The 12106-nt window shown below is 55.6% G+C and overlaps 1 protein-coding gene across 1 annotated transcript; it reads left to right on the top strand.

Annotated features, from left to right (window-relative positions):
* Window positions 1–821: 821 nt before the first annotated feature.
* Window positions 822–12087, top strand: LOC102464074 (amine oxidase [copper-containing] 3). The gene is made up of 4 exons (XM_006125695.4): window positions 822–2466; window positions 6151–6436; window positions 9207–9336; window positions 11424–12087. The coding sequence occupies exons 1-4, from the start codon at window positions 897–899 to the stop codon at window positions 11706–11708; spliced, it is 2271 nt and encodes a 756-aa protein (XP_006125757.2). The 5' UTR covers window positions 822–896; the 3' UTR covers window positions 11709–12087.
* Window positions 12088–12106: the final 19 nt, after the last annotated feature.

Genomic DNA, 12106 nt, shown 5'->3' with positions numbered 1-12106 from the left:
AGCCGCAATTTGGGGGTTGGTTTGTGTGGGGCTGCCTCGTGGCGTGAAACCAGCCAGCTGCGAGGGGCTGGCTTGCCCGCCTCCCCGCTAGCCCACGCGGGCTCTCTGCATGGGAGCCTCGCAGCGATGGGAACCCCTGGCTTTGCGGGGGAGGAAATGGAGGCCGTGTCTGTGCTGCAGCTGTAGGAACCCCGTGCAAATCCGAGCGTAGACACCTGCCTGGCACAAAGTACTGCCGGCCCTGGCGACAGCTGGTTTCTCTCTCTTAGAGGACTGCACCGTTGTCACTGCCCGTTCCCCTTGGGTAGGCGAGTGCGTTAAAATCCAAATCCCCCCGTGCCTGGCTCCTTCTGTCTCATTTGCTGGGCCCCACGCTTCTAGTCTGTGTCCCAAGCAAGCGCTGGGACCCACAGACGAGATGAAACCCTTTTCAGAGGCGACCTTACAACCGCCCTGCTTCCCGGGGCGATGGGAGAGCAAATCCACCAGCAGCCACGCGGAGAGAGCAGCACCAGGACCAGCCCGAGGTCGGGGAGCCGGGAGGAAAGGGGGGAATATCTCCAGCCTTTTGCAGATTGGGGTTTACCCTCCCCACACTCGTGCGGAGTGCCTGGATCACAACTGTTCCAGGCAGCCTCTGGAAATTGGTCTGAACACCCAAGTCATGGTGCCTGCTCTTTGGTGCATGGGTTCTGGTGCCAGGCACAGCACGCTGGACGGGCTGATAGCCACGAGCTGCCCTTTCTAGTCCCCCCCAGTCCAGATCTCCTCCCACCTCCCCTTCGCATCTCATGTTTCCTGTACTTAACCCGTCCAGCTGGTGCTGACACGGGCTGACTGCAGCTGGGAGCTCCCTTCCCCTCCGACGCCTCGCGGTCTCCTCTGGCAGGAGCAACATGAACCTGAAAACGGTCGTCATCCTCCTGGTTCTGGCCCTCGCCACAATATTCGCGCTACTCGGGGTGCTGCTGACCCGAGGAGGGAAGCCAGCCAGCTGCAAGTCCCAGCCCCCGAGCAGCCAGGGGGGAGAGCACGGGGACCAGAGCCTGGTCTTCGCCGATCTGACGCCAGAAGAAATGGTGGAAGTGGTGACGTATCTTCACGACAACCTTGGGGTACCCTTGGTGGATGCCTATGATGCAAACCCCTCTGATAACTGCATTTACTACGTCGACGTGCAGCTGCCCCCCAAGGCCGAGGTGCTGGCCTTCTTGGATCACAAGGGCAGCCGACCGGCCCGGCAAGCGCTGGCGGTGGTGTACTTCGGAAACCAATTAGATCCGAATATCACGGAGTACGTGGTGGGTCCCCTGCCCCGGCCGACGGCTCACCGGGACGTCACGGTGCAGAAATACGGCAGGAAGCTGCCGTACCACCGCCGGCCGGTGCTGGGTAAGGAGTACGAGCAGATTGGAACCTTCCTGCAGAAGGAGGCGTTCTCCGCGGCCCCTTCCTTCCTGAGCCGAGTATTCAACTACGATGGGACCAATTTTGCATCCCTAACCTCAGCCCCGCGGGGGTTCCGGTCCGGAGACCGCAGCACCTGGTTCGCTCTGTTCCACAACGTCAGCGGCTTCTTCCTGCACCCGGTGGGGCTGGAGGTGCTGGTCGATCACAGCCGGCTGGATGCCTCCCAGTGGAGGGTGAACCGAGTGTTCTACAACGGCCAGTACTATGCGGACTTTGCACAGCTGGAGAGCGAGTTCCAGCAGGGCCGCATCAAAGCGGAGGCCGTGAAGAAAGCCCCACCCGACGGGGGATTCTCTTCCTTGCAGTCCCGAGCCACCCCCGCGGCTCCGTCCCCCCTGCAGTACGAGCCGCAGGGGCCCCGGTACAGCGTGCGGAACAACCACGTCGCCTCCCAGCTCTGGAGCTTTGCCTTCGGGGTGAACGTCAACACGGGGATGCGTCTGTTTGACATCCGATTTCAGGGGCAGAGGTTGGTCTATGAGATCAGCGTCCAGGAGGCCATATCAGTCTACGGGTCCAACAGTCCCACAGGGATGATCACCAGGTACATGGATGGGAGCTTTGGCATCGGGAGATTCACTTACTCGTTAGTCCGGGGGGTCGATTGCCCCTACTCGGCCACCTACCTGGACACGCACTACTTAATAGAGAGCCGGACGCCCGCAACGCACAAGAACTCCGTCTGCATCTTCGAGCAGAACACGGAGACCCCGCTGCGGCGCCATTACTCCAACCTGTACTCGCTGTACTACGGGGGGCTGAGCCGCTCCGCCCTGGTCATTCGCTCCATTGCCACCCTGGGCAACTACGACTACGTTTGGGATTTTCTCTTCTACCAGAACGGGGCCATCGAGGCCAAGGTCCACGCCACGGGGTTCATGACTTCGTCCTTCCTCCACGGCGACGGCCTGGACTACGGCAACCGGGTCGGGGCTCACACGCTGGGGACGATCCACACCCACGCCATCCATTATAAAGTGGACCTGGACCTTGGAGGTAGGTCTCGGCGGCACTTTCCTTTCCTGTTTTGGGCCCCCGCCTGTTGGTGCCGTAGCCCCCGGATCAATTGAGATTTGCTAAATGGGGTTTCTACAGGGAGAGACTCCCGAATCCAGATTTCCCGAGTCCGGCATTGTTGGGGTGGCCCCGTGGGGCCAGGAGCGTTGCCAGACTCAGGCAGGGGGAGCGTAGGAGTCCCAGGCTGCATGGGGCTGCTGAGGAAAGATCCTGGTGGCAGGGGGGCTGCTGGGCAGAGCGTGGAGCCCTCCCAGGTGGCGGCAGAGCCGTGGGGAAAAAGCAGAGCCCTGGGTGGCCACAGAGCTGCAGGGAGAAGGGGCAGGGGAGGAAGCGCAGAGCCCCAGGTGGCAGCAAGCAGCCAGGAGGAAACATGGAGATCCCAGTGTATTGACCTCCCTGGTCCGGCCAATTCCCTGGGACAGGACCACTCGGGTGCCGGACCAGGGAGGTTCAACTTGTAGCAATGTGTGAAGTGCTACTTTTCCTTCCTCTGGTCTAGGAAAGAGCTGCCAGGTGTCTTGCCCATCAGTGGCATCCGATTTCAGGGGAGATCAGTGTCCAGGAGGCGATGTCAGTGTACGGCTCCAGGAGGGCCGACAACCAAGTCCCTGGATGGAAGCTTTGGCTTTGGGACATTCCCTTACCCGTTAGTCCGGGGGAGGAGGTCTATTTCTCCTCCTCGGCCACCTCCCTAGATGTGCCCTCTCTGGCGTCCTCAGTCGGGTTATGGTGAGGAAGAGAATCCAAGCCACGCTGGGGAACACGGGTCGTTCCACAGCGGAGGGAAATTAACGCTAAGTCATCTCTGTTCATTAAAACCAAACCCGATAAACCGGGAAGAGCTCTAGAGACAACCACTGAGTTTAAATTTCTCTTTTTAGTTTCTAAGCCATTAAGGGGACACCCCAGAGTTGCCCCATTCTCATTCCTGCTCTTTGTGCATGGGCTTCCCGGTGGAGCTGTCTGCTCTCAGCTCTCTGGACTTCCAACTGTGTGGGGGACTGAGCCAGAGAGGCTGGAGGGCTGCAGGGAAATGTTGTTTATCCCTTAAGATGAAAGCGACCAAAAGCGCCGGCTTGGATAAGACCCCGGGTCTTGAACTCCCAGCTGTGGCTCTTTGGTTTCCTTGCCCTCCCGGGTCTGGCAATTCAGAACTCTCTGTTTCCAAAAATCTCGGTGGTTTCCCACTGTATTGTGAAAAGTCTCCGAGGGGTTGCGGTGTTAGTCTGTACCGTCAAAAGTAACGAATGGTCCTGGGGCACCTTAGAGACGAACACAAATCTATGTGCAGAATCCTGAGCTACCACGGGTGGAACCCGCTTCAGCTGATGTGTGGGGCTGTGTTTGCCTGTTCCTCTACTCGGCTACCCCCAGAGCAGTGTTGAGAAAGAGAAGTCAGGAGGCAAGTGTGCGTGCGAGGGAGGTTGTTTGTAGCCGAGATGGCTCCTCCATCCTCCTCCCTTCTCTCGCTCTGGTCCCCTCTTCAGCTCTAGGCACCAGGAGGCATTTTGAACAGACGCGGGGCAGCAGATGTACCAAACCCACACTGAAAGATGCCATGGAATGTGGATCGATACTGTGGGCGGGTGTTCCCTCTAATTTTTTTTTCCATCTGTGTGTGGAATAAATTTTGTTTTGCGCGCCCAGGCATGTGCAGATGTGCACCACCAGTAGCAACACACGCTGGTGGCTGTGGGCACTCTGCTAATCAGCTGGGCAGCAACCGGATCTCTCCCATGCAGCCGCTCAAGTGCTCAGCTCACAGGGCTGCGGGCTGGGAGAGCGACAGGACCGCCTGCCAGAGCAACACCGTCCTAGCTGCTGCAGGAGACGTTGCCAACCCACGAGTGAGCCGGGGTGGGTGTGTGGATGTCACTGTAAAGAGCAGTGTCCCCTTCCCTTCTGGATGAAATGGGAGGTCATGCCCCGGGATCATCCTCCCCTCTGTGTTCCAGCTGGAGCGTGCAGGAAAAACCGTGCAGTGGCACAAGCCAACCTGAGAGAGAGCTTAAAAGGTGCTCCGCCCATTGCGTCCTGTTACAAGACCCTTCCACATTGATGGGCTGTTTAGATCCCTCCCCTGCCACCTGTATTCCAATACCCACCATCCCCTGACGCCGTGAGAGGAAGGCGGGTATCCATCCACGGACACCGCCGGCTGGGGTCTGCTCATGTACCTAGGGCTGACTGGCATGGACCGGCCCCCACGGCCTGTGGCTGTCCCATTCAGCCAGCAGAGAGCAGCATTGGAGCAACCAAACGTAACCCCCGCCACAGAGGATCAGTTTCTAGCAATCAGAAGAATCTTGCCTCTCATCTTCCAGCCCTGAAGCGTCTGGATGAGGGGATGGATTGCACCTCAGCGGGTGACGCTAAGCTAGGGGGAGAGGTAGATACTTCGGGGGGGCCAGAGTGACCTAGACAAATTAGAAGATTGGGCCAAAAGAAATCTGAACAAGAACAGGTGCAGAGTCTTGCACTTAGGACGGAGGATTCCCAGGTGCTGTTACAGGCTGGGGACCAACTGACTAAGCAGCAGAAAAAGACCTGGGGATTCCAGGGGCTGAGAAGCTGGATATGAGTCAACAGGGCGCAATTGTAGCCAAGAAGGCTAACGGCGTATTGGGCTGCAGTAGGAGGAGCCTTGCCAGCAGATCTAGGGAAGTGATTATTCCACTTTCGTTGGCCCTAGTGTGGCCACATCTGGAGTATTGCATCCGGTTCTGGGGCCCCCATTGCAGAAAGGACGTGGGTCCATTGGGGAGAGCCCAGCGAAAGGCAACAAACATGATTACGAGGCTGGAGCACATGACTTACGAGGAGAGGCTGAGGGATTTGGGCTTGTTTAGTCTGCAGAAGAGAAGAGTGAGGGGGGATTTGAGAGCAGCCTTCAACTTCCTGAAGGGGGGTTCCAAAGAGGATGGAGAGAGGCTGTTCTCAGTGGTGGCGGATGGCAGAACAAGGAGCAATGGGCTCAAGTTGCGGTGGGGGAGGTCTAGGTGGGATATTAGGGAAAACGCTTTCTCTAGGAGGGTGGGGAAGCACTGGGAGGGGTGGAATCTCCATCCCTAGAGGTTTCTAAGTCCCGGCTTGACCAAGCCGTGGCTGGGAGGATTGAGTTGGGGTTGATCCTGCTTTGGGCAGGGGACTGGACTCCATGACTCCCGAGGTCTCTGCCAGCCCTGGGATTCCATGCAGAGCCCAGGAGTCCACATACTGAGCAACTGGGGTTGCTGGGGCTCTGCCATCGGCGTCGGGTCTCTCCCCTAGCCCTCACCTCCAGCGGGTTTGAGTTCCTGCCTTGTGATGTGCGGCTCGCTCCATGGAAGCTGCCGGAGCCTTTCCTGAGCTGTGCCCAGGTCCTGCCTTGGTCCTTCTGCTGTGAGATTCATCTGGCGGGAGCTGACGACAGCGGGGGCTGGGGAGGGAGTTCTCTGCCGGAAGTGGGGCTCACTCCCCCAGGCCCTGCTGCCGCTTTCTGCAGGGGGCACAGGACCCTATGGGCTAGGTGGGGTGTGAACATGGCCACTGCACGGACACGCTTACCCTCCAGGTTAGCACATGCGGTGGGGCATTCAACCCCCTTGGTGTTCATGTGGAATGCAGGGCTGCCGAGGAAGTCCAGGAAGGGTTTTCTCAGAGGCATTTTTCTTTGCTTTTTAGGGACGGCAAACAGGCTAGTGGCCCACGACATGGCCTTCGAGTCTGTGCAGGTACCTTGGAGCCCGGAGCACCAGATCCACCGGCCTCGGCTCACCAAAAGAGTCCTGCACACAGAGGACGAGGCTGCATTCCCGCTCCATTCCAAGATGCCCAGATACGTCTACTTTGCAGCCAACAGTGAAAACAAGTGGGGTCACCAGCGCGGCTACAGGATCCAGATCATTAGCTTCACTGGGGACCATATGCCGGAAGCCAGCCCCATGGAGCGATCCATCAGCTGGGAGAGGTAGGCAGCTTTCCTCTAGAATATACCATGTAGCTCATGATGATGCATAAGGCACTTGTGGGGGTCCAGGGGCTGCATGGTTCAGGCACCGCTAGAAAGCTCTTGAAAACTATAATAAAAGGGTGTCACATTCCCTCTTACCAGTCGGCGGGAGCTAGGCTCTGTCAGCTGTTTGCCGACTCCTTGCAGTTTAAAGCCACGGCTCTGTGGCAACCTGGATTTGAATTCTCTGCTTCATACTGTCCCCCCACTTCTCCCAACGCTCCTGAACTGTGGACTGACGCACCCTCTGGTTTCGCAGTCCTGCCTCGCCCTGGGCCACAGATCAGCCAGTGCTTCTCAGTCCGTACCCACCATTCCAGTCCTGGTCACCCCCACCCCCATTCTGCTGATAGAATCCTAGAGCTGGAAGAGACTTCAGGAGGGCATCAAGTCCAGCCCCCTGCCCAAACCAGGACCAATCCCAATGAAATCAACCCAGCCAGGGCTTTGTCAAGCCGAGACTTAAACACCTCTAGGGATGGAGATTCCACCCCCTCCCTAGGGAACCTGTCCCAGTGCTTCCCCACCCTCCTAGGGAAATAGTTTTACCTAATATCCAACCTAGACCTCCCGCACTGTAACTTGAAACCGTTGCTCCTTGTTCTGTCACCTGTCACCACTGAGAACAGCCTCTCTCCATCCTCTTTGGAACCCCCCTTCAGGGAGTTGAAGGCTGCTCTCAAATCCCCCCTCACTCTTCTCTGCTGTACCTCACTGACTCCTGGCTGTTGCAGTCTCTGGCTTTGTCTTAGTTAGATCCTGCCAGGTGGGCTGAATTTTGCGACAATAGGTTTGTGAGGTGCACATTAGGGTCAGAGAAGCCTGCGATGGAAAAGACCCATTGCATTATCTAGCCCAGGGGTGGCCAACGCATTACAGACGAAGAGCCAAAATAGTGGATACAGGGCAAAGAGCTGAGGGGAAAAAGTTGTGGAGCAAAAGCAAAAAAACAAAAATGGGGCCCCTTTCAGAGCTGCGTGTGGCCCAAGCAGGCTTCCGTCGGCCACAGCGTCAGATCTCGGAAAAGGAAAAAAAGTCAAAGCAGGGCACCGAAGTAGAGCCACGGGTACAGGAGCCGAGCCACGGATGCAGGAGCCGCAATTTTTTCTTTGAAGAAGGGTTGGCTACCCCTGCTCTAGCCCATGCCGCCCTCCTCCCAGACAGGTGCGGTCAATGTGGCATGATCCCGAGGCAGGTTAAACCTCTCTAGTCTGGCACCATCGGGATCTGACCGATGCTGAACCAGAGAATTTGCCAAACTACAAGAGGTGAATATTGTCTAGGACCGTGGTCCCCAACACGGTGCCCGCGGGTGCCATGGCGCCCACGGGGGCATTTGCATGCACCCGCCAAGTGCTCGGGGCTGGCCTGGCCCCCGGGCACATGGCGCACGGGCACTTGTGGGGGGGAGCGCCGGCCCCGGCCCCGGGTGCACGGTGCTTGGCGGGGGGGAGCGCCGGCCCTGGGCGCGTGGCACTTGAGGGTGGGGGCGCCGGCCCCGGGCGCGCAAGTGTCCCCGCCCCCTGGCGCCCGGCGGGTGAACGGCCACGCCCCCTGGTGCCCGACAACCTCAGAAGGTTGGGGACCACTGGTCTAGGAGCTTTACCAACACTTCCCCTGCTTACTGGGCTCTTAGAAGCATTTAGGGGTAAATTAGAGCTAAACAGAACAGAACACTGAGAGCCAGGCCTGGTGGCTGTAAACAAACTTTATGGGACCCTGGGAAACTTGGCCACACCCAGGATAAGTGAAAAAACTTAAAAACCAGCACCTTAGAGACTAACAAAAATGTAGATGCTGGACATCCGGCCAACTAAAATCATGCCAAGGGATAATTGGGCAACAAAATGGCAAATTACATTTATCAACATTAAATTTCAAGTAATTCACATTGGGAAAAAATTAATCCCAACGCTATACAGAAAATGATGGGGTCTAATTTAGCTACAACTACACGAGAGAGAGATCTTGGGGTCATTCTGGAGAGTTCTCTGAAAACATGCCACTGTGCAGCGGCAGTCAAAAAAGCAAATAGAATGTTAGGAATAATTGAAAAAGGGATAGAGACTAAGAAAGAGAACATCTTATTGCTTCCATATAAATCCATGGAACACCCACATCTTGAATACTGCATACAGATGTGCTCATCTTATCTCAAAGATACGTTGGCATTGGAAAAGGTTCAGAAAAGGTCAACAAAAATTGTTAGGCGTTTGGGTCCTATATGAAGAGAGATTAAAAAGACTGGGACTTTTCAGCTTAGAAAAGAGGAAACTAAGGGGGGATAGGATAGAGGTCTATAAAATCAAGACTGGTGTAGAAAAAGTGAACAAGGGAAAGTTATTTACTTGTTCCCATAATGTAAGCACTAAGGGTCACCAAATGAAATGAATAGGTAGCAAATTTAAAACAAACAAAAGGAAGTTTTTCTTCACGCAGCACATAGTTAACCTGTGGAACTCCTTGCCAGAAGATGTTGTGAAGACCAGGACTTTAACAGGGTTCAAAAAAGAACCCTCATGGAGGTTAGGTCCATCAATGCTTATTAGCCAGGATGGGTAGGAATGGTGTCCCTAGCCCCTGTCAGAGTCTGGGAATGGGTGACAGGAGAGGGATCACTTGAAGAGTGCCGGACAAGAGAGGTTCAACCTGTAGTGGTATATTTCTCCCAAGCTGGTTTGAAAAGCCCCTGTATCGCGTGGCTGCCTTCTCTCTTTCCCCTCATTAGGTACAAACTGGCCGTCACCAAACGAAAAGAGGAGGAACCAACAAGTAGCAGCATCTACAACCAGAACGACCCCTGGACACCCACGGTGGCCTTTGCTGACTTCATAAACAATGAGACCATCGTAAACGAGGTGAGTTGGATTTGACTGGGGCCTTGTAGTACCGTGGGCTGAGTCTCAGAGCTAGCTACAGCCCTGAGCCCACCGAGAAACCCCATTCTTTTGCTCAGGGTTCAGACGGACATTGCTAGAGGGACACTCGGTTTCTCCAGGGCAACGGTAAAACCTCAGGAAAAGAGAAATAACTCACTGTGCTCACTGCCTCCTCTCCCCACCTGCTTGTTCTTTGCCCCCCGTGAGGTCCCTGCAACCGAGTCGCTGTGCGGAGCGAAGGAGCAGAGCTGGTCGGGACAGTCTGAAAAAATCTGAAATTCCAACAAATCGGTAGAGGGGGAAAGTGTCAGTGACCCGGGGCAGGCTCACTGCCATGGTGCCTCCATGGTAGCCTGGGGGTTAGCTTTTGTCTGCTCGCTGGACGCCTCCCTCTGGCTGGGGTCTCCGCGTGTCCTCGCTTCCCCGTTAGTCTGGACCCACGTCACTCGTGGGACTGCAGTTTCCTCTTCAGGACACGGCCCTCCAGCAGTGCCAGCACCAATGTCTTGCGACCCCTTTCCGGGGGCGATTTATCAGTCTCTGTACTCCAGGGTCCTCTCCTCCCAGGGAACACCAAGTTACCGTAGACCCTCCTTGCCTCAGTGACCCACGGCCAGTCTTCCTCGAGCCCCGGGCCAGCTTTAGACCGATTCGCCTGATTCCCCTGAATTGGGCCCCGTGCCTAAAAGGGCCCCGTGCCCTAAAGCAAGAGGGCCCCACACCCTAAATCCGGAAGTGTGCTGGCATGCTGGGAGTGCTGCGGGAGGGGGCGTTGGCCCCGCAGGAGTGCAGCGGCGTCTGTGCGCCGCAGGAGAGGTGAGTCGGCCCCTGGGTTTGGTGGGAAAGCGGGACTCTGCCTTGTAGCTGGGAATTTAAAGGGGCTGTGACTTTTTTTTTTTGGTTCAACCAAAATTTGTGTGTGGTTTGGTCAACAAAAAATCCTGGCTGCCGGAGCCCTGTCGAAACGGTTCGAATTGGGCCCCGCACTTCCTAAAGCCAGCCCTGTTTGAACCCCTGCCTCAGGGGCAAACTGCAGTCTGTAATGGTCGCTCATCACTGGGTGCGAACCTGTTGCCTTGGCCTACCCTGTCTTTGCAGCCCTCCTGCACTCGGGTCTGGCTTCGGGCCCTGTAGTCTGGGAGCTTGACTGGCCAGAGCTTCCCCTGCTCTTCCTGCTTTCCCCAACAAGGCTCTACCTCCAGGAAGCCTCCTGCTTCCCAGGCAGCCAGGTCTCTCCTGCCAGAGTGAGTCGTCTTCTCTCCCTCCAGGAGCCCTTCTTGAGATAGACCCCAGTTGGGCCCTAATTAGCAATAACCGCCTCAGACCTAGCTCATAGGGTTGCCAGATGGCTTAGCCAAAAACACCGGGGCCTTGTAGGACCAATACCATTGTCAGGGTTATTTTTGTTCTTAATTTATTTTTAAAATTCCAGATTGTCCCTAATTCTGCTGGCCATAGAGTTTATGTTCTGTCCTTTAGCTTCCCTTATTGATTTCCTGCAATTCCTCCCTCCCCCCCCCCAAAAAAAAACACGGGGGAAAAAATTCTGTTGAGAAAAAAGAAAGGGGGGGAGACCACATTTGTAGCCGCATGACCCCTTTCAGAAATGCCTTTGAGGCTTTTTGGCCCTAACAGGCGGCTGGTGGCTGTCTTGTCTTCCTGCTCCGGGCCAGACAGCTCCCCTGCGGAACCAGGTAAGCACCTGGGATTTTCACCTCCTGTCCAGGAAAAAAAATCAGAAAATATCGGACATTTTAGGTGTCTGGTATTTTCTGGATTTTTTTTACCGGACAGGAGGTGAAAATTCCAGACTGTCTGTGTCAATACTGAATATCTGGCAACCGTACTCGCTCAGGGCTGGGTTTTGCCCTTCGAGGGCCAGTGCAGGGCAGATGCCCTGTCACAGTCAGGACAATGTTTCCGTTGTCCAAGCCACTGTCCTAGCCCGACACTGCTAGACTTTGGCCCAGGTACTGTCCTCAGACACTGGTCTGCCCCAGGATATAATCCCAAAAGGATGTTTTCCTGAAATAACCCAATTATGTGGTTCTTTCTCTCTTCCCCAGGACTTGGTAGCCTGGATCACAACCGGTTTCCTTCACATCCCACATGCGGAAGATATTCCCAACACGGTGACGGTGGGAAACGGAGTCAGCGTTCTCCTGAGACCCTACAATTATTATGACATGGATCCGTCCATCTACTCCCCTGACAGCGTCTTTTTCAACAGCAAGCAGGACGCCAGCGCGTGTGAAGTCAACCACCTGGCTTGCCTGCCCCAAAGCGCCTCATGCTCTCCGGCCCTCCCTCCATTCACCTACGAGGGGTTCCAGAATCTGACGAGACTGTAAGAGTCCCGGGCGGCAGGGTCTTTGTGCAGTAGACGGAAGGAATTGGATGCACCGGGGTCCTCCCTCTGCCCAGAAGATCCATTTGCATCAATGGAAATCTGTCTTAAAACTGTTTTCTAGTGACTGTGTATCTTTTGGTTAAGGAACACCACCTTTATAATTGCTTATGAGGGCTGCATCTAAGAGTTATGGGCTGCTGCGTCTTTATGGGGTAGAAGAAATGAATCTGAGCGACTACTTTGCCCCAAAAACCCTACTTCAATAATCGAGATGCGTCTGCAAGGCCATCTGCTAATTGCATAGCTTATTATATCATAACTTCCCTATTACAAGGGGCTGTATCTTTATGGGGAAACATAACATGCTCTGTGCACTGCCAGTTGGAATGCGCATTCGTC

Source organism: Pelodiscus sinensis, chromosome 29, assembly GCF_049634645.1.
Source record: "Pelodiscus sinensis isolate JC-2024 chromosome 29, ASM4963464v1, whole genome shotgun sequence".
Lineage (NCBI taxonomy): Eukaryota > Metazoa > Chordata > Testudines > Trionychidae > Pelodiscus > Pelodiscus sinensis.
This window is presented reverse-complemented; position numbering and strand designations above follow the sequence as displayed.

Excerpts from the sequence above, each read along its gene's own strand:
- LOC102464074 (XM_006125695.4), top strand. The coding sequence starts at position 897 with ATGAACCTGAAAACGGTCGTCATCCTCCTGGTTCTGGCCCTCGCCACA. Across the intron at positions 2,467-6,150 it reads AGTGGACCTGGACCTTGGAG|GGACGGCAAACAGGCTAGTG; the intron begins GTAGGTCTCGGC and ends TTTGCTTTTTAG. Across the intron at positions 6,437-9,206 it reads CGATCCATCAGCTGGGAGAG|GTACAAACTGGCCGTCACCA; the intron begins GTAGGCAGCTTT and ends TCCCCTCATTAG.